This window comes from Caloenas nicobarica, chromosome 1 (assembly GCF_036013445.1).
Source record: "Caloenas nicobarica isolate bCalNic1 chromosome 1, bCalNic1.hap1, whole genome shotgun sequence".
Lineage (NCBI taxonomy): Eukaryota > Metazoa > Chordata > Aves > Columbiformes > Columbidae > Caloenas > Caloenas nicobarica.
The window spans coordinates 143937163-143960270 of NC_088245.1; the positions used below are offsets into that span (position 1 = coordinate 143937163).

Sequence of the window (23108 nt, forward strand, 5' to 3'; positions counted from 1 at the left end):
AATTTCCCCAGAGCTATTTTGCACATCTGGCTGCAGTCTTAATGTTTTTCTTTGTTACCTTCCAATTACTGCCAACACAAACATGCATGAGAACTGTTTTCAATGATATTCAGAGTCTTTTTTTAAAGGCTTGTATAGAGATTAGTGCTGCAAAGTTTCCTGGACACTAGTGGTATGTTCTATGAACTCAATTGACCTTAAACAAAACACCAAAATGAAAGAGGAAATATATACCAAATTAAAAAAAAAAAATTCAAGATAGGGCAGGGATACAGAAATGAGAACTGCATATTTTGGCAGAGAAACCAGCAGAAATAGCAGAAAAAGTCATCAAAATGATACTATATCAGACGACTGGAAGACTTAAATAAATAAATCAATTTTAAGGAGTTAGAAAACTCCAAAACTAGTAAAAAAACCCCAAACCCTAAAATTCCTTTGGAAATGGGAAAATAGAATTCGAAGCCAAAAAATAACAACATCTGCATTTAATATTCTAGACTAGGAGAGGTCCATGAAAAAAACTGCAGGTCAGTGAAACCCATTTTAACAAAGGAGAAGATGCAGATGAGCACCATCATTACTACATGGGAGACAGAATGAAGAAAACAAAAGCCACAGTAAGCCCATTTCTATCTCAGGCCTCTCAAGGTTTATTACAAACAAGCACTTCAAGGAGGGAAATACTGAAAATTGCATGTAATGACCTTACCTTGACGCACACATGGGAGATCTTGCTTCACTATTATCAAAGGAGAAGTTACTGCAATACTTTCTTTTTAAGGATAGTTTTTAATGTAAAACTAAGAACAGGTAAAGAGCATAGAGTCCTGGGTATGTCAATGAAAGCAGGAGTTCTAGTGTGAGCCGCCTTGCAAGGAAACTCAAAACCAAGGGACCTGTATGACAAGTTAGAATATTACAGGTCTTGCTCCTTCAACAACTGTTTGAAAGTGAGACTGTAATTGCTTTGACCAGAACAATCAGTCTTGTTGTTTGGCTTTGACTGTTTTCCAAGTGCAATAAGTGATATGTTTAAAAGAAAAAAAAATCCGTGCCAGTTTTCTCAGTATAAAAATTGCAGAATTTCCACATGGAGGATGAAAAATTAAAATGACAGATTAGTTCATACTAGCACATCCCTTTCTCTCATTTTTCTTTGCTAAGAAATGAATGACATTCACATTAACGTACAAAACCACCATGGCCTGCACTAAAGAAAACGGATGAAGATGAGATTTACAGGTTCACAAACCACCCCCGAGACACAACCATACAATAATTTGGGTTGGAAGGGATCCTAAGAAGGTCACTTGGTCTGAGGCCCTTTTCACAACTGGACCAACTTAAAAGCTACATTAGGTTGCTCAGGGTTGGTCAACAAGCACAGTAATTATACACACTGACTGCTTGAACAACAGAGTAAAAACCGAGCAGCTCAGTACTTAGTTCTAACTAGAAGAAAGAAAGATGAATGGAATTTGGCTAGTTCACTAATTTAGCAAGTGAAGGACTAATTGAAGGATAAAGATGGCAAAAACTGTAGAAAATGCAGTGTATGTTTAAGTGTGATACCGAGAAGAGGGCTGAGTGAAATATGACCAAGATCTACTCTAAAATTCTGGGAAATAATGTAAAGGGTAACAAAAGCTAACTGCAGCACAAAGTTGTAATCAACAGCTGTGTATAGATTATTATTAGACAGAAAAACATCTATAATAGAGATGCTTAAGCAGAAGACATTCATAAATCAAGAGAAAGTTTTTCTCTTCAGGCACCAGTTATATCCAATTAACTACCTGTATAAGAAGGATCTATATAGTTATCTAGCTCACATAGCACAACCATAGTACATGCTTTAGGAGGTTTTAGGTAAAAGTTACAATAGACAACAAAATATCTGACAAAATGAAACAGAACTCTAGATTGGACCCAGACAGCAGCTTAGTGCTAGGAACAGTAGCAGTTCCAAGAACTCTGACGAACCGTATTATGGTTATCAAGATTTGAACTTTCCAGGTTACTTAAACTATCAGAAGTTTTCTGACATGTGATAGTGAAATACTGCAAGCTCTATATCTGGCAGTTCTGCAGGTGAAAAAGAGGCCAACATACTCATCCTATAAGGAAAAATCCTTTAAATGAATGTTATGTTGTCAACTGTCATGCATGCCTTACTGTGAGAGACCATAGATACAATGTATTTTTTCTTGGGCAAAAAAACATAAGGATCTTAGCACTCCAACAAAATCACATTGTACTGGAGCCTTTAGATTTTATTTATTTACTTATTTATTTTTAATCAAACAGTTGCGTTGGAAAGCAGCTGACTATGCTTCACATTTATTTAAAGGGTGTATGTCCTCACAGTTGGACAAATTTTCCAATCACTATTTTACTCTCATCTCAGAGTCTCAATGTCTTGCACAATCAAGTCACCAAGGACACAAAAAGCTGGCACATATATTACTAGACAAACAAGAGATATGACAAACTACCATAATATATACAACTTTATTTGTTTAAAAGTAACCCTTAGAAGTTGTTGCATGCCTACGAAACTCCATTTTCATTTACATATTAGTATGGTACGAATCTGTTAAAACCAAATACCTGACAACTGAAAGTCAGAACTCATTTTCTTTCTCAGTCGACACATTTTTTTCTGGATCTAGTCACTTTTCAGACAGCTAAATGGACACATCAAATACTGCATGATAATCCTCTGATTCAGAGAAATTTGTATCCCATTTAACTTCTATGTTTGTACTTACTGACAGCCTCAGTGACACATGCAATTTTTCATGAGAGACTGTAAGAACCTCTTATTGCTGCCTCCCTAACACCATCCAGATTTCTTAAATATTCAAAGTCTGGCCATTAGCTCCTAATCTTTAAAAGCTGCCTTGTCGAAAGGCCAACTCAAAGGAAGATGGGTTTTTGGCTTACCGCAGAGCTTCCTAAAGGTCTATCAATATGACCTGCTTGAAAGTAGAATGTAAAAGTGAAAAGCAAACAAACAACACGACCTGGCAGGCTGGGATGCACTCAGTTTTTCCCTGCTGCTTGTTCTTCCCCCTTCACACCTAAGAGCTGTTTATCTTGCTTCCTTCCTGGGGAATGTGGGTGATTAACTCTTTCACTTCTGGGAGAGGCACTGACTCATCCTACCTGATTTACCTCAGCAGGATGGTAGACCCTGGGCAACGTGACTGCAGACCATCTTTGTCATGCACCACTCCTGAGAAGCATTCATCTGGAGAATTACATGCTTCAACTGTCTTGCTACTATAGGATCTTTTTGGCTTAAATTTACCCATGGAGACTGACATACCACATTGACAAGCATTTTTATTCCTTTGGAAAGTCTCTGTTTAGGTCTGTCTGGTTTAGATTCATCCTGAACTGTATTCAGCTCTGGATGCACTGAACCTTCAGAGCAGCATATGAGATTCACACAGCCTCACTGATGGCTTCAGGAAAGCTGGAAAAAATAGACTCAAATTCAGCTTGTCAGCTTCTCCAAACCATTTCAAGGCCAAGAGGTTCTTCCCCAGTTAATCCACCTTCTGCTACTGAGCATCTCTCTTTCCATATCCTTGCTGGTAGTTTTATAAATGTTGATCCTTTGCGACAGGGATTTTTTTCTCTTCCAAGTTTCTTTTCGAGCTCCACCTCTTCTACAGCTCTTTCCTTTAAGGCTAGTTATGGAAAACTCTGCTTCCCAGTCTTGATGTATTACTTGATGAATTTGCAGGCATTTCAGAGACTCTGTTAATTAATTTATTGAGCTGTGTCTCGTTGTCTCTATTCCTCCTATTTTCAGTCAGTTTTGTCTGCAGGTCCATTTTCTTCCTCTAGTGAGTAATCAGCTCCTGACAGACAGGAGACTTATCATTGACATATGCCATTCCTTGCAAAACTGATATTGCCTACATGGTGCCAGCTGTCTTAATCACTTTCTTATTTTCCCTGAATTTATTGTGCCAACAAGCCTGAATTCAAATGGTAACAGTAAAATTTCTTGTGCTTCTGCAAAAGTTCTCAAGGTGCCCTCAAGATTAAGAAACACAGATTTTGAAGCACTCTGAGATGGACTTTACATGCTTTAAGTCCTGTAGGACTTGAGGGTCACGCATCATTGCAATTTATACCAAAGGTTTTCAATTTCAGGCCTCCTGAGTCCAGAAAGACTTTCACTGTCTTTTGCTTTTGTGGTCGGGGGTTGGGAATAACAGTCATCACCCCATAAGGGAGAAGTTATGCCTTTATGTCTTAAGTCAGCCTCCACCAGTCAGTACTGATCTGATAACTAGCTTCTTGTAGCAAAACCCACACTTCAAAAGACAGCTTTTCTCCGTGGTCTTTAGTCTGCTCTTGCCTACCAAAACCAGAAGTCCTCTCATGGGATTAACAGAGTTACAAATTAAAGTTCAAAACCGTCTTATCTGCTTCTGCATAGCCCCTGCCTTCCTTATGACCTTTCCAATGGTTCCAGCTGGGCCTGCCTGCCTCCACCTTGCTTCTTTTCTGAACAAAGAATGGTCTCAAAATGCTTTTCTTTTTTGGCCATCTGGACATTGCTGTCAGCAACAAGGACTTGACTTTGCTTCCATGTCTCTTTTACACTTAACCAAATCCATCCCATTTCTGTTACCATATGTGACATGAAGAGTTTGAGTGTGTAATGGAAGAGAATCTCATTAATAGCACTCAGCTCCATCCAAAAATGCAAATTTTTTATTTCAAAGCAGAACTGAAATGAAAACACAAACAGCACAGCCTGACAAGTTTAGCAGCACAAACTGCCTTTCTTCAGTCACTATCCAGAAAAACATTGTTTTGCTGTCTCTTCTAAGCCTTCTCAACTGACTGAGGAAGAGACTGAGGAAACTGATGCTTTGTCTCCAGTTGTATTTCTAAAATACCCTAATTGCCTCTTACCAAGACAGAACAAAATAGCTGCAGTTCACAAGCCACATGCCTTTAAGAAATAGCAGAGATGTTCTTGATGCAATAGGCAGCACTTCTAGCCCATCTTATGAGTTTTAGAATCTCTCGAAGAAGCTCTTTTTGGGTATCACAATTTCCCCTACCCTTTCCTTTCTAATTGTCTTCCCTTCCTCTCCACTTTCTGCAATAGTTCCTCATTCCTCCTGCTAGGACCTGCTGGTCACAAGTGCATGAGCTAAGAAACAACACCCCAGATTAAACCCCATATTTTCTAAAAATAAAGATTCAAGATGAGTTCTATGGAGAATTGTGTTCTGTGTTACCAATTTAAGGATAATAATAGAAAAGGGCAGTTTATCAGAAACAGAAAAATCTGGTCACCAAAGCCAAATGGATGGTCTTACAGGAAAAAATCCAATGTGTCATTAATTAACTTTCTCATGCAATCAATAGGCAACACAAACACAGGACAAGTGGTTTTCTTCCCTGCTCTGAATATTGCCACAAAAAAGAAGAACAATTTTTCATCAGGTCGTGGTTGTGGGGTTTTTTTTGTTTGTTTGGTGTTTTTTGTGGGTTTTTTTTTTTTGTTTTTTTAGGATAATAATGCTTATTTGGACTAGTTGCATGAAGTGTATGCCATCAACTGGAATTCACTGAACATTTTTAACTTCCTGGCTGTTTCAAGACACTGAAACAAAACTACATATATGGGATAAACTCTTGGAAATGTCCTAAAGATTCTTCAGATGTGTCTTACATGTTAACTTAAAAGAAAGCAAAACCAAAGCATACCTTTTTCCTATCAGAACAGGAATAACACCACTTTGGTCTTGTATTATATATACGTTTTTTCATTTGAAGTGGCAAAGAGCTAACAGTCTAAATTAGCTAGATTAACTTAGAAAACTATTTTATTTAGTTACCTGGTGTCAGGTTTTAGATTTTCCACAGTAGAATGGGTTTGATTTGTCGTGGTGATCGATTTCTCCTTTTCACCATCACTTGCTCCATTTTCAGTTGACACAACCTCATACTCTGGAAAATTATAGTAAAAAGAAATTTGCTTAAATAACAGGTCTTGCTTGAGCTTCTTCATTACTCTCTGTTTTCTTATCCGATTTCCACTCCTACAGTCTGTAAGGACATCTTATGTGACCCAGTTGGGACAATATTATGCTAAAATTGTTAGGAAAGAGAGATCCAATTCCAGATTGCTGACTGCCTAGCCCCTCATCCTTCCTCATAATTCAATTATGGGATAGAGGATACTCAGCAACTCACCTCTGCCCAAAGGTACACTAGTGACAATATTCCAAACACAAACAAGTGCATTCTGCAGTTTGAATGAAAAAGCATCAAAGATGAAGGTACAGTTTCAAAATGCTTAAACCTTGATTAAATTAAAATAAGACCTATATTGTTAAGATTTCCAAAGGAAACTGCCCGACTAACTTGGACTGTGCACTTCAGGAATCTTCCAGTTTCGAATGAAATAATTTTGCGTAAATTCATTTCTGTATTTATAAGATTTATAGTCTCACTACTTTCTTTTCATCTCACTAGGATATATCATCAAGCAGAAGCCATGCTCTGAACAAGGAATTAACAACAGATATTTGGGAAGAAGATATCCCTTCAGTCATAGCCCTGTCCAAGACACAGTGTCTCTCTAGCAGGCAACCTCTGTTCCGATTCATAAGAACCTCTTCTAATTAAGACACTGAGTATGTTGCTAATTTTCCTCTCTTCACAAAGAAATTCACAACCTCCCCAGCTCCTTCCTAAAACCTGTCTATATTAGCAAATGCAGCTTTGCCAATTGTAAGCTAGCAAAGGTGAATGTTTTCAAAGAACATTTGCAATGACCATTTAGATCTACAACACAATGAATAAAGCAGTGAGGCCAGAGACCACATATCAACAGCTACAAAACCTCTAGAAAACTGCTTTTCTGCTTTTTTTTCTAATGATATTATTAATTTTTGAGATCTTAACTAAATGCTTGGAAGCCGTAGGTAATTTTTTTTCCTAAATTTTTTAGTTCTCAATACAAGGAGACACATTTGTTAACACAGAAAGACAAAACATCTGCAATGGCATCTAGTGTTAAAAAGGAAAAAACTCTTAATAGTTGCTGGACTCTCAGATCATCACTCTTAGTAAATGCAGGAGATGCATATGTAAATGAGCATATACACACAAACTGATCCAATTTTGAACTCAATAGTGTTTCCTTTGCAATCTTGTATGCAAAAAGCAGATATCAAAACCGCTGGGGTAACTTATGTAAGACAATGCAATTAAATGGAAATGCAGACCAGCCATAAAAAAATATGTTCTAAAATTCCAAGCTTCTAAATCACAGTAATCCAATTTGAGCAATTATATAGAGGTATGCTCATGCAAATTTCAGATTGTTTATTACAATAGTTTACAAAGGGACCTCTACACAGCATCTTTTTGTGTTTACCTTGTAATAGACTCAGTTATTTAGAGCATATACAGAGCAACTGGAAACTTTAAAACAGGTTTAAAAATATGTCAGAAAGTGAGCATGAAGAAAGGAATTACTGCTGATACTGAAGATTTAAAAATTTCCCTGTTCAGAAGTTCTCCCCACAACAGCAACCTATGAACAGCAAAAGACCAACCAATGGTTTTTAAAAACAAACTCGTGGACCTGCAGGAGTAGGTGCCTTAGATGAGAGGGGGAAAAAAAACCCCAAAGTAAATAGAGGCCTTTTACTTTAGCTCATTTTTTTCAAGTGGGACCCACATCAGCATTGAGTGTTACTAGGTATTTGTCTAAAACATATCTGTGCTTTCTCTCCACACATTTCTCTTTTGGAAATGAAGACCTTTTTCTATATAGCCACCAAGAGCTGAAAGAACCACAGAGAATATAAGCAAAAAACCACCCAGGAAAGCTCTTATCTGCCCTAATTAAGCCTCATTAGAGAAAATATGTTTATTAGGAATCATGGGAGAGAGGGTGCGTATCCACTGCCTTACATACATCTAGATAGAGAATGAGTAAGCAACTTGCCAGGCATTCAATCTTTTTGCCTTCTGCAGCCCCAAGTCAATATGTAACTTCAAGTTTTTAATTCATTGAAGTTGGAAAACACAGCACATGCAAATGGGCACGCACACATGTGCACGCATACACACAAAGAGCTACTGAGTGCATCCAGTACCTTTTTGTTACTCAGCGCACAAGACAACAAACTGCCCTAGGTTTCTGAGGCAACATAACAGGAGTAGCGCAGCACCGGCAAAATGGTCTTGGTTCCTGACATTTGCAGCCTTCACGAAAACAAGGAGGTAAGCTTGATCACTGTTTTGGTTATTATTTGTCAGACCTTTCCATTACTGAAGCACAACTTTGTTTTTAGGAATACCCAATACAATGAAACCCTTCGTGCATAGCTAAAAGTGAAGCAAAGTAACATTTTCAAAAAATGGCTCAAAAAATTACATTTTCTGTTTTCCACAGTTCTATCTGAAACTGTGCCTTCAATCAGATGATTGAAAAAACATGTACAAACTACAAAAATAAAAAGAGATGACAGAGAACTTGATTTAAGTCAGTCTGAACAAGTAATGTCACACTGATGCCAATATGAAGTAATCACTGTTTTCTGAAAATGGAATTCAATGCCTTCCCTTGAATTCAGAAAGTGTCCTTGGATGAGTCATTAACTGAATATTTTTTTGAAGTTCAGATGAAGGAGACAAGCTCAATGAGAGTATTTGTAAGCTACAGAATTCAAACATGTATTACACATTGAAGTTAAAAAGAATGAAGGTGGTATTTAAGGGAAAACTGTTACATCTAGATAGGAAGATAGCTAGATTAAAAACTAAAGTTTCTCTCAGTGAAGCCAAATACGTATTAGTCACAAATTCTGCAAAAGGTTTTTATCTTTTCTGGATTGGGGAAGGGTTTGCCAGGTGTCCTACTTTCCACAGAATAGTCTTATAGAAAAGAAGAAACTTCATGGAAAAACTTTTGCAAATGCTTATTACAACTGAACAGAGTAAGGGTTTCCACCTAAAGTCTCAGAAGCAACAGTGAATATTTCTTGCTCTATATTCCACAACACACACTGAAAAAGAAAGGTAGTAGTATCAGAAGGCAATTAGGCCTTACTCTCAGCATTAGATGAAGTGTACTGACAGTTTTACCAGCTATAGTGGAAATGTCTTCCTATTTTTTGCAATACAAATGGTTGTGCTGCAGTGGGTTCATTAACATATTCAAGAAAAACATCAGGTCTACTTCCAAGAAAACATGCAGGCTAAATGACATTATCTGATTTAATCAAGCTAAGGAGTGTTCTGTGGAGGAGGCATCCAAATGACAGCAGCAACAAAAAGTCTTTTCTCTGAATAAAAAGGAAGCATTGCAGAACTGCCTGTAGTAGGGAGTGTTCACAGAGAGACTATCTTCAGCCTCATTCTAAGGTTAGCAAAAAGCTGACACTTCCTTTTCTTCCAGGACAAAGCACATTGTGGAAGGCAAACCAGGTAATCATTCTTCTCTCTTGTTGGTACTATTTATTAGCCTGCAGTCTCTTTTTATTCCCCATTAAATCTGTCAGAAGGGCTAATTCTTTTCCTTTCCCCGAGAAGAAAAAACTGCAGGCTAATATTTGGGTTGAGTGTCCCTTTGGTTTCGCATTTATTATTTTTCAAAATGGCAGGGAGAACAAGAAAGAACAGAGGCTAAACCTAGTAATTCTTTCTAGAAAATCAAGGAAGCACTAATTTGGGGAAGGGAGTAGCCTCATTTGTGACAGCCGCCTGATTATACTCCTGCACTGAAATCTCTCATGACATACAATAACATCTGAAAACATCCCACTTACATGCTAGAATGAATGGCTAATGATCAAGTCTTAGTCCTCACTAGTATTATCTGTTCTACTCACTTGTAATGCAACACAGCCAAATCTGTTTTGTCATGTCTGTGATGAGCCAGTGATTTTGCAATTCAAAAGTTTATGTCCATGGTAAAAACAAAAGCCTTTTTCCTGACAATACAAAAGAACCGTAATTTTCAGTTGTTAATTAATTTAAATGTTCAATTTTGGTAAGCTTGTGTTGATATACAGAAGACGACAGAAAAATTGAGTGGTCGTCTTGCATGCTTACCTGTCTATGTACTGATTCCTGCGTGACTCACAAGGATTTATTCCCAATACAAAAACGTTTCTTTGGAAAAGAAGAAAGCAAACAGATTCTTCTAACATAGAGAACTTGGTGACTCTCTGGCGAGTACAACAAGTGTTATGGTGGCAGAGTTCTACTGACTTCCTAGATGGATGTAAGGTTGAATTGTGTCTGGCGCACTGATCAACAACATCCTCAAGTCAAGGAGGATGTCTGCATTATATGTATGCATCTATACAATAAAGACTACTGTCACATTGCTGGAACTTCTTGACTAGATCTTAACAGGTCCCGTACGTACACAGAGAAGACAAAAATTAAGAGAAGATACAGAGTCAGACTTCTTTTGTTTCATCACTGACACCAATGATAGAGTTGTGAAAATCTTGTTCTCATCTAGTAGCCTTTTCTTATCCACACTGGAGTTGACAGAAGCACAAAATAAAAGCACCGAGGTGTAAGACTCCCTTGAGATTAAAGTATTTTATAAACGGCATAAAAACACTGTGAAAGTAAAAATAAGCTGGAAATAATGTATTCTGATATAATGGAGGAAAGAAATCAAACCAACCAGTAACAGTGTCGTTGTCTGGTTTTTCCCAATCCAATATGACGAAAGTTGGACAACCCTCAACAGTCACCACTGTGAGATTGGTGGGAGGATTTTGTGGAGGACGAGTAGGTTCTTCCTTGCTGCCAGCTTCTTCTTGAGGAAAATGTTCAAGAGAGCTTGTAATAGAGCAAGGGACATCATCATCTTTTTTCATGTACTTGACATGAGGGGCTAGGAGCAATAGGAAAGAGCTGTTATTCAATACAGAATGTTTTCACAAAACGTCAATGCCATTTCACTTAGTGCACATCTTCCACCTCAGGGTACCAAGTAAAAATCTGCACAAGTAATCAAATTCAAACATAAACATTTTAAAATAGAAATCATATCTTCAATAGTAAGATCATTGTTGGGGTTTTTGTTGCTGTTAGACGTGGAATCTGCACTGCCTTTACCCCATTTCCCATTGGCATCACTGACGAAATATTACTCTGAAGGTATTAGTGGGTGATATGCACTGTTTGACGGAATTAACTTCTGTCATAAAATAGCACCATTAAATTATCATAGAATGTCCTGAGTGGAAAGGACCCACAAGGATCATCGAGTCCAACTCTTTTCCCTGAATATGACAATTTTAGTCCTTCTATAGTAAAATGACACTACAACTCCATTTTCAGCTTTTGAGTGTTATGCTAATATAAAGATTTAATGCCCATCACCACTTTGTTTCACCAGAAAGAGTAACAAGTTTAGACTAGAGTGATTCTATGATTAAACTTGCAGTTTCTGATGTGACTGTTAAAATCTTAACCATTTTGGGTTGTATAGGACCAAGACTTGAAACAAGCCTTCTGAGGCAAATGTCTTGTACTCTGTATCAAAATTTGGAAGACTACTGAAGACAAGCAGTTCTAAAATTAAAACTTCTACTGGATATAAACAATAAGCTCTTGCCAGAATGACAGTGTCTTCAGAAATGTAGTATCCCTTACCAGACCAAGGAAGAAATCTGAAAAATCCTATGGTACAAAACCATTTCTTCCTGTCATCTCATCTTGCTAAACTCTCTAGATTAATGCAACAACAATAACTTGACTACTTTATCATCTAGTCTAGTATATTTTATCATATTACTAGACTTTCTGAATGTTCACAGCCTGGAATGAGAGATGAAGCATATACAATGCGTAGATGTCCCTTATGGTAAGGTGCACTGGTATTGGGGCAATACCTTTCCAGTTAATGCTTGCAAGGCCACAGGAAGATTTTCATTTGGTTTGGTGGAATGTGAGCAGTGTGCAGTTGTAGTACTACTGGCACACAGCAAGAGCCACAACACGTTTGTGGGTAATACTCTAAACTAGGAGGTGGTAGCAAGGAAAGAAAGTAGAAGTAAAATTTAGTCAAGAATAAGCTTATGGTCTGCACTACAGTAATTTTGCCTTCAAATAATCAAACAAGATAATTCTGATGCAAGATAGGCCAGTCTTCATATATTCCCACAAATAAAAATACCATAGCTATTGAAATCCTACCTTGGTACCTTGGTTTGCCTGAAGAGTCTGTTTCTGATGTAGGACTTGAGCTGAAGACAGTTGCATCAACTATGGGAGACAGAGTTATAATTTAAATGCACTGGCTGTTTAGCTTGGAGCTTGTTTCATGTTCATAAAATATATATCACTATTATGTGGGAACATGAACTTCTCTAAAAATAGCGACAAGGAAACCACAAGTTTGGTTTCCAGTGTGTACGACTTCCACAAAATTTGAAGGAAGTTGAAAGCAAATATGCTGGTGAGCAGAAATGTGCTAGGTCAGGATTCACATCAACAGTGTTGTGTTAAATAGCCACTACACTGAACACAATCTTCTCTTGGATGCAAATACTACAATGGACTTTGATGGACAAAACACAATATATTCACAACAAGCATTTTAAAATAAATGTAGCATCTGGTTTGCACTCAGGGTCATGAGTTCATGATCATTATAAGACGACAAAAATTTCAGGGTTACTCTAGGTCCTGGAAAATTAGAAACAGTATAATTCATCACAATATACCTAGAGCCATGTATTTTGGCTCCAAAATTAGTTTTAAACACACCCTTCCCCAAACCCATTCCTGTATAGCCATTTTGAGGAGACTTATGTCTGAACTTGTAGTTAACTCCAAATTTTAAAAAAGGCAAATTACCAGCTAACCACTATGTTTACTCTATTACAGTGGCAGCTCAACCATGTTGAGCACTATCAGTCACCGTCAAACAATAATTTAAAAGCATGTCCCATGCTAAAAGAAATGTTAAGGAAAAGAAGTGCCTTATCTACTCCCTTCACAGATTTAAAGTAGCTGCTGAATAGTATTGAGAGCCTGCTAAGCATGTATTGATTTCTAGGAAGATGGAAGGGCCACCATGTTCTTATTTACCAAGGTGTGTAACAGAAGACAGCCGGAGGAACTCAGCCAAATGAGAAAAGTTGCAAGGTGACATAAAGGAAATCAAAATCACCTCAGACAGAAATCTTCTTATACTAAATAGATGATGCATCAATATAGTTTGGGAAAGGGAAGCAATTTTTTTTAAAAAATGAAACCTTTATGTTTGTAAAAATCAAACAACCCCGTCCCGCCCCCCCACCCCCAAAATACAAACCACCAAAAACTATAAAACAAAAAAACCCCAAACCAACCAAACAAAAAAACCCCACAGAAACACCTAAACACCTACCCAGAACTGTCTGTAATATGCTTACCATAATACTCTGGAGTTGCAAAAGCTGTTGGCGTCTTATATGAGGTTCCTGTCCTCACAGGTGTTGTTGGTCCAGCAGGTTTAGCTATAATGACAAAAGGAGGAACTTGTGGCAACAAGGCATTCACCATTCAAAAGAGTGAAACAGCTTTCTGATTTTTTATCAGAACTCAGATTTGTGCTAACTGCTTCATGAAACAAGTACTTTCATTGAAACGATGATCTTCCCTCAAAACTTATACAACAGCTTCCAGATGGATTTGGGAAAGTTCCAAGTTGTCCTTATTGCCAATATAACCTACTCCTGAAACCCAGTAAAAAAACTTTTTGCTACTTGGAGATTGTCTCAGCGGACTTCAGTCAGCTAGAATATGACCTGGTTTAATGCACAGAACTATTGTACACAGGATGGTAAGAGGATGCCAAAAGAGCAGCATTGACATTTCTGATTCTCAAATAAAAGAGCACATTTCTTCATGAGTTGTAAGACGGAATAGCTGAACTCAGCAACTGAAACCTGGATTGTTCCCTGAAATATAGCTAAGGTCCTTTTATTCTACTCTTAGTACAGCACATGTTTAATTAGCAAGGCTAGAGCTGGAATGTGTATAATGATAAACACCAAGTCCTTAACTGTGGTTTGTGTTAAGAGTTCAAGCATAGAGCAGTACTGGCGCTTCCACTAAATGAAATTAAGATGCGCTTCAAATGAAGGTGAGAAAAATGCAATGAAGTCCAATATTTTCAACATTTATTACACCACATGACCCAAGGAAAAAAGCTTTCTATCTGAACTGATCTATTCTGTTGTAGGCACCCTAAGTCAAGATAAAAACTGATTGACAAAGGGAATATTATCTCCTGCAGTTAAATAGCTATTTTAAAAATTATTTTGGATTATGTGACATTGCTTTTACTCCTCAGCTGTTATCACCTAATGAAAACAAGCTTCTAAGAGGCAAACAATGTCTTGATTGTTTTCAAAATAGCTGTAGAAGACAAGAATTACATTCATAAAACATGCAGATACACCCAGATAGTCACTGCATGACTGTGAAATCTCAACCCCCCAAAAGTCGAGAACTACATAATATAGTTACATTCTCTGCATGTGTGACACAGATGAATATGATGACTGAAAGCAGAGCTCTGGTGAATCAAGTTTAAAACAACAAAAATTCCTACCTTCCATTAATTTCCTTAGTAAAGCGGAAATTTATTAAGATGCTCATTAATAAAGATTCTCTCTCTATTTTCCACTGATTTCCTTAATAAAGTGGAAACTTATTAAGGTTCTCACTAGAGTACAGTTTCACAAAGGTTCTGGAACTCCCGTGTTTCCATTTTTTTCCATTTAGGAGAGTTTCAGCGTCTGCATAGAAACCTTCCCTTAATACTCATCCACTGAATAAATAAGAAAGATGCAAGTGAGGAATTAATCTGCACTAATGAGAAAGAGAAACAAGACAGAATTATGAAAGGGAAAATCCAAGGAGAACATTGAGGCAAATTTTTCCTGTTAGTACTGTGGAACAGTCTCTCGAAGGAACCAGAAGAAACTCAATTTTGATGTTTAAAACTGAGCTGGATAAAACACTAGGAAACACAGAAAAAGGAAAAACTGCTACTGGCCCCACAAGGAAGAACCAGATCATCTAACCAATTTATTCCATCTTGAATGCCTAGAAAGGTTTGTTAACTGCTGACTACCACATAATCCGGCCTCTAGTGAATAGAAAAAGTGTGAAATTTCAACACACTAGTAAATTAATTAGACACTTAATGAAGAAAATTAGCATAGGTCCCATTACAAGCAAAATAAAGCGTATCAGTTCAACATATTTTTATGTTACAGCTTAAGACTGACAATGTCTTATGTTCTGTTGTAGCTATTACTAAGGAAACACCACTGATCAACAGCAAGTACAGACATAGCATTTTGATTTTGGCTCTGCCGTTGAGTAAATATACAGCTTGTTCCATCCAGCTTGGAGATTCTTGCTTCTAATCTGCTGCACAAAATACTAAAGAATTATTTAGTTCTTCAGCACCTCAATAGCACTGAAGTGCTATTTACCAGTAAACTACAGAGACTAATATGAAGAGAGAAGCATTTCTCACTATGCTAAGCATAATGAGATAATAATTTCTGACTACCCGGAATTAACATTAGTCTAAGGATTCTTATACAGAATACACAGATGAAACATACATAAGGATACTGGATATCAGCTTCAGGATAAAATTAAAATAAAATAGGAAATGTGAAAGTTTCTGTGTGCTCTTTTACAGATACTGAGAAGCAGGAATACTGTAGCACAGGAGTTAAGCTAAATTCTTTGCACATGAATTAACTCACCGCGCTCTGCCTCCCAGTGCAGTTAGTTTTCTGGGTGCCTATTGGTTTGTTATTTGCAGTGGTTAATGGATGTGCCATATACATGGGACAGAATTTCTTTACAAATAACCAGCTGGGAGTATGCATGGAAGCATAATACTCAATATCTCCCATCTGACACGCACATTAAGTAACTAAAATGCTATTTGAAGACACAAAATGTTCTTAAGGTTGATCTTCTTAAAGGATGACTTACATTATGCTATTTTGCTTTCAGCTCCCTTACTAGGGATAATTTTTGACATAACTAGGTTAGGAAAACAAAAGGAAAACAGAGTTTATGTATGAAGACAAAAGACACAAGGCCCATATGTTCCAAAAGAGTAGCTTCTATACATATCATAGATTAAAGAAAAATAAGCTATACTATAAAATTCTCCTATACTCTGCTAGTCAGTTTAGTATTATCTCACACAAAATATTTATGCTGAAAAGGCTCAGATACCTGGACTCCCTGGTTTACCAGTCACAGTGTTTGGAGGCAGAGGTTTTCTTCGCATTTGTGTAGGCTTGACAGGAGGTACAGGAGGATGCTGAGGGCCAGGTGATGTAGTTACTGAATGACATACAAGACAGCGTTATTAATTATTTAACCTCAAATTCTATAACATCAGAAACCCATTATGAATCACATTCTGGCTTCTTAACAATGTTACATGTCTGATTTAGTATCAATAGCAGAGAGGTGAGGTTAGCAGCTGAAATGAGTTGTATTTTCAGCCTTAAATTCTTTGGGAAGTGTGTGCCATGGAGTTTTAGAACAAGCTCACACTGAAAAAATGTAGCTCCTTTGGGATTTTGTACAAGTGTTTCAGCAATTTGTTTTCTGTGTAGTTACTCATTTCTGTCAACGGTATTTTTTTGTCAGCCAACAGGATACTTCTTCCCACAGTAAACACCACCTCAGTGTACTTGGAAACATCTTCAGTATCCTACTCTCAAGATTCCTGATCTTTTGTACTTTCTATTTGATAGAACTAGTCATCCCCAGCTGGAAGCAAAAGATGTAGCAAAAGGGAAATTATCATTAGGGACACCTTATCCTATGCTGTTCAAAACTGAAAAATTAAAAAAGTCACTGTCACTTCATGCACTGACATGGCTAGAGACAGCAGTTGCATCAGGAACTCCTGAAGCACCCAACTAGGTTGTTTCAATGTGCAGTTCCAGCCAACATTTATTCAATTTATCTGGTAAGGTGCTTTGAGAGCGAGGTCTGAAAGGAGAACCTAAGCCTCCTAATTCATGCTTACAAAACATATTACTGTATTTTCCAGGCAATTATAAAGGATTTTATTATGCAAAGGAAAAGATTTTTCTTCCGCTAGTCACCTTTGTACTTCTTAAGAAAAAAACCATGAGATATGTGCAACACATTTATGTAACAAAAGACTTTTTGTACCTAACAGGGGAAAATCCTGAAGAGTAATATAATTCTTACAATTCTGACAATGTCAACAAATATGCAAGTTGCCTGAAACTGAGTTACTGGCTACACAGAGTACCTCGGGCCCTACATATCAGGCCTTAGTTTACCCTATAAATAAAGTGACTGTGGGCAAGAAGGGAACAGATCCGAAGACTCATTTGGGAGAACCTTTTCTGAAATACTTACAATATGCAAACAGGAACATCTCCATAGTTCTCTGTTTCCTTTTCCTTTTGGACATTTGCTGTCACTTACAAACCACATTTTTTTAAATCCCTCAGATCAAGACAGGAAATAATGGTCTATCTAATTCAGGAAGATGTAATGGTTTTGAAAATAGCATTTGTAGGTTTCATATTCATTCCCCAGATGGATTAAAAAAATATATCTAAAGACCTGGAAAATGATAGTAAATATCTGTCATCATATCCTAGATACTACTACATGGTAGTATCCATGATTAAATTTCCCCCCGCCCACGTTTAGAAAATGGGATTGTCTGATATATTTACGGGGTAAAAATGTGCAAGTATTGACCTGTCAGTTGTTTCTATCGTATCTTCTGAACAACACAACTGCAAGTTACATGAAAGCCAAATCATCGCATTCTGTGGACTGTGTCACAGTTGAATCTACTATACTGCGCTCTGGAAAAGCAAGAATCCCTACCCTTCCCTTCTGCTACTTCCACAACAATTTGGGTGATGGTCTGTGATGCTACCAAATCTAACTAACAATGTATGGAGACTGAGCTTGTAAACAAGCACACACGATGGAACGCAGGGATTTTGCAATAGCATAGATTCTTGCGAGGACAGTGGCATGGTGAACTATTAGGATTTATTTAATCTCAGGAGTTCTTTGTGGACAGGGAATGTATTTCCTTGACTGTCACTCTTCACAAAAAAGGAAGGTATGCAGCCTCTAGGATAGACTCCTAACACATCAAGCTTAATTCTTGTGTGCTATAACCTACTTTTTCATTTCTCATAAATAGCTTAAATGTAAACTTTTTCAGTTAAAACACACTAAGTTTTCAGAAAAAGTAAATGTATTTAAAGGGAAAGTCAAATATTGGCTAACTTACAGCAATACTTGACTAATTTGCCTTACATTTTTGCATGGTAAGATCACGGAATAGATCCCCTTGGGTGCTATGTCAAGGCACATGGATGACAGAGAGGTGACTAGAGACAGCCAACATGGCTTCACAAGGGCAAATTGTGCTTCACTAATCTGTTGGCCTTCTAGGATGGAGTGACTGTGTTGGTGGATAAGGGAAGAGCAACTGATGCCACCTATCTCAACATCTGCAAGGCCTTTGACACGGTCCCACACAACATCCTTGTCACTAAATTGGAGAGATATGGTTTTGACAGATGGACTATTCAATGGATAAGGAATTGGCTAGAAAAGCCCCATCTGAAGAGTTGCAGTCAACAGTTCTATGTCCAAACGTTGGTCAGTAACACGTGGTGTCCCTTAGGGATCCATATTGGGACCAGTAGTGTTCAACATCTTAATTAAGGACATAGACAGTGGTAATACTGCATCCAGTTCTGGGGTCCCCGGTACAAGACAGACATGGACATCTTAGAGTGGGCCCAGAAGAGGCCATGAAAATTACCAGAGGCTTGGACCACCTCTCCTATGAAGGCTGAGAGAGTTGGGGTTGTTCAGCCTGGAGAAGGGAAAGTTCCAAGGAGACCTTATTGCAGCCTTTCAATACTTGAAGGGGGCTTATAAGAAAAATTAAGAGGGACTTTTTACCAGGGCCTGTAGTGATAGGACAAAGGGTAACAGTTTTAAACTAAAAGAGGGAAGATTTAGTTTAGCTATAACGAAGAAATTCTTTACTGTTAGGGTGGTGAGACGCCAGAACAGGCTGCCCAGAGAAGCCGTGAATGCCCCATCCCTTGAAGTGTTCAAGGTCAGGTTGGGTGGGGCTTTGGGCAACCCGGTCTAGTGAAAGATGTCCCTGCCCATGGCTGGGGGAGGGGAGGTGGAACTAGCTGATCTTTAAGGTCCTTTCCAACCCAAACCATTCCGTGGTTCTATAATTCTGAATTTTGACATGCGTAGTAAGGGCTCATGAAGAGAGCTGAGATCACAGAGGTATACAAGCAAATTACGAAACAGTAGTAGCTGATTTCACAACCATACCCGACTGCCTGTTATGATTACAGTTCAAGGTAGTGGCTTATTTCAAAGCTCTAAAAACTTAACTTTAAATGTCTAATGTCATAAGATGAGTAAAAGCAGATATAGATGTCCCTTCAAATCCATGTGCGTAAAAAAACTTTCAGTCTCTGCAAATCACAGACCGGATTTACTTAAATACACACTGCTGGCTGACATTTAGTAACCAAAAATGTAGAGAGCCATCCTTGTTTGCATTTTACAGTCTGCATCCAGCTGCTGCTAACGGTATATCGCATTGAACTTAATCTTTGGAAAGTACAATCTTCAGAGTGAATAAACTTTAAGAAGATGAAACACCAGCACTCAGCCGTCAAGACAGGCTCTTGTCTTTGCGCAGGTAAATTAGGAGGAAAGGAAATTCAGCAGGGATTAGGAGCAAACAGCAGTTCCTGCGTTAGTGAGAGGCCCATCTCTGTATCTGTGTTTTTAAGTCTAATAATATACTTTCAAAGGAAAATCTAACTAAAAGAGCAGCTTCAGCTGAAAAGTAAATCAAAAGGTAAAACCAAGAAGATTTTACTTTCAGTTGGTTTTGCCAGTAAAAAAGCCACTGCTAAAACGAGGTTTATTCTAGGTTATGCTAACAAAAAAAAGAAATTTGTGTGCATACATGTGGCATACAGACACACTCTATACTACAAATTTTCAGTTGAAACAGAAAATTGCCAAGAAGATGGCTAGAAAAAAGTAAAATACAAAAATCCTATATTTGAAAGCCTATTTGGGGAAGTCCCTTTTCAGTAAAAATATTTGGATTGTCTTGAAACTATGACTGCAAGACTTGCAAGAAAAGTAAAAGTGAGAAGCCTGATATAGCATATGTAAAATAGTTGTAATCTTATTTACTCCACTGTGTTATTTTGCTTAAAGCCTAACGTTCTGACATTCCTAACAACCCTAATATTCAACAAAACTTTCTCTTAAGTGCAAGGTAAATTTGGTTATGCATTCTCCCTACTCTCTTTTACTACGTAGAAACTATTAATATGAAAAAAACCCCAGTGTTTACAGTACTGTGTCTGCTTGATCATAAGGATACAATGCTGATGGTGGTAATTTTTAATACACAGTATATGCTAGTGACTAAGAAGTGACCATGAAATATTCTTATTTTTATTTCTTGTAGTAGCATCCTGAAACCAAGAGAATGTGCATTGATGAGGATGACTAAGAATTATTTTCTCTTCTTCAGTGGAGACATTTTTTGTGTTGGAAAGGCGGTCTTTATTTTTCATAACTGTTAAAAAAATGTTATATTGTCTTCTTTTATTAACCTTACCAGAAAATGGCTTTTCCCAGGTATGACTGTATTCCAAAGGTTTTTCCACATCCATGCCAATTTGTCTGGTGATATCCTCAGGTGTATATACTTCATCTGTGGAAAAAAAAAAAGGAAAAGAAAAAAATATCTACATTACAGTACCAAGTCATAGAATACTTCTATATTGCATATGTTCAAACTGTCGTTAACATTAAGGGCACGAATGGCATATATGGCCCATCTATATTTTTCCTGATAACTTAGTTATATCTGTTATCTTCCCATTCAAGTACGTAGAAAGTGGTCTTGGTCTAGAAGATCCTGCAACTTCATTTTAAACATTCCTTTAAAAAAGCATATTTGTAAAGAGAGGATAAGATTAAGAAATAAAAGATGAGTTAAACCAAGATTATACATGGAAAGATAAACACAGAGAACATTTTAGTTTTTCAGTGTACAGAATAAAATGTCCATTGATTCTTGCAAAGGGCAAAGTTCTCCTTTCAAAAAATAAGATCTTCAGTTATATTCTACATTGAATGGCTAGAGGAATTCTGAACCAAACATATGCCATATTTGGAGCACTGGAGGCAAAGTGTACATAAAATTCAGTTTGTATATAAAAGAAACTCCTACTTAAAAGTTATATAAATACATTTTTTTAAAAAGTGAAGGAAATGGCATTAAAAAGATCAACACAACTACTCCTGGTACAGAAAAACTGTTTCACATGTTGATTTTATAGGACAGCAGACTGTTAAATTAATATGCTTTCCTTATACAAAATAAGTATATCCAGTTTACGAAAACTCTATATATAGTAAAGTGACAAAATACATTGTACTTTCATCATGTTTGTGAAAAATGAAACAAAACAAAAAATCACTGTTTTTCATGAGATGTGGAAAAACTCCTGAAGGTTAATGCATATAAAAACCAAAATCTCAAAATTAAGTTAATTATCAAATTCCAAGCCTGTTCAAACATGATCTAAACATTTCAACCAAAGATTTCATAGATTCAGCTTGTTTTGAGATTAAACTAATATTCCAATAGCATAAAGCAGATAATTTTTCAATTATTTTACTATTTGGCCATTATTGCCAGGCATACCTTAGGAACAGTTGTGGCATGACATTCAAAATGAGGTTGAACAGAAACTCTATACTCTCTGAGTCTCAGTACTCCTCATATGGGAAAATAATAGTATGGAAGCATTAAGTGATTTACTTAAGATTAAAATAACCAGATGTGTAATAAGCTGAGCACAAGAGATAGGTCACCTGGTCCCTGTGACCAAAAGTTCTAAACACATTATGTAGTTTTATGTAACTGCAATTTGTCTTCAGGTAACTAAAGTGGTTAATTAGATCTTCAGATATAGAAAGCACCAGAGTGCTAATCAACATTTCATGTGAATGATCTTCAAGGAAAAAGATGCATGAGAAGACCAGCACCCTCTTTAAAAAGAAAAATAATCTTGCACACCATGGGTCATAGTCAAAGTATATTTAGTTTCTTAGCTTCACCTCAAAAATAAACATATCAACTAAATGTAGCCGTACATTGACTAAATCACACTAAATAACTCAAGTATCCATTACAAGTCTAATTTAGTTTTGCACCTTACAGTGCCTAGAGAAAAGTTTACCTCTATCCTGCTCCTTACAATCTCATATAGAATCATAATCTTTTCTGAGTTACATAAGCTAGGAATGAACAAAACATTGTATACATTTAGATAGAAGTAGTAATTTTTTTCCAGAAACTTGCACTGCTGCTCTGCTGTTAGTTAAGTGGTGACAAAAAATAAGTCAAAGTTTCAGGGAAAAAGCTGATCAAACCACAACACTTCCCTGTTGACAAAATCTGTTTTTTGAATGGTTCAATGTACTTTGAAGTTACATTGAAGTTTGTTCGTGTTTTCACACAAGGTATCTGCACTATCAAACAGCTTGCTGTATTTATCATAATTTAACTTAATTACTATAAGCATTTCGACTTGCCACATTCATCCAAACTTTTTATAGAACTGAGAATAGATGTATTACCTGCATGTGTGTTTGTGTCTTCTTTTACTTCTGTCTTTTTTTTCCTGGAAATATTAATGGGGTCTGGAACACCTTAAAACTAACCACTGCATCTTAATAGCAGAAATATCATTAGAAGGGTGGATCATTATAAGTGAAGAACTGGAAAAAGTACCCTTAACAAAACAAACTGAAATACCTTAATACTTGAGTTTCTCTCGAACTTGGCTATACACCCACAGTTTCAAAAATAAGAAAACAGAACATTAAGTTAATGGCCTTTATAGTGAAAACCAATTATCTCTCTCTTTCACAAGAGAAATGGAAATGTTGCTCGAAGTTTG

At 37.0% G+C, this 23108-nt stretch overlaps 1 protein-coding gene across 28 annotated transcripts in view; it reads right to left on the reverse strand.

Annotated features, from left to right (window-relative positions):
• The window catches only part of ABI3BP (ABI family member 3 binding protein), a 161141-nt gene that overhangs the window by 15395 nt on the left and 122638 nt on the right, over positions 1–23108 (reverse strand). For all 28 annotated transcript variants that reach the window (XM_065633819.1, XM_065633791.1, XM_065633956.1 and 25 more), the window contains 6 exons: positions 20753–20848; positions 16288–16398; positions 13446–13529; positions 12223–12291; positions 10703–10915; positions 5880–5991 (listed from right to left, as the gene is read on the reverse strand). In XM_065633819.1, the coding sequence (XP_065489891.1) occupies positions 5880–5991; positions 10703–10915; positions 12223–12291; positions 13446–13529; positions 16288–16398; positions 20753–20848 (685 nt within the window). The remainder of the gene's footprint in view (positions 1–5879; positions 5992–10702; positions 10916–12222; positions 12292–13445; positions 13530–16287; positions 16399–20752; positions 20849–23108) is intronic.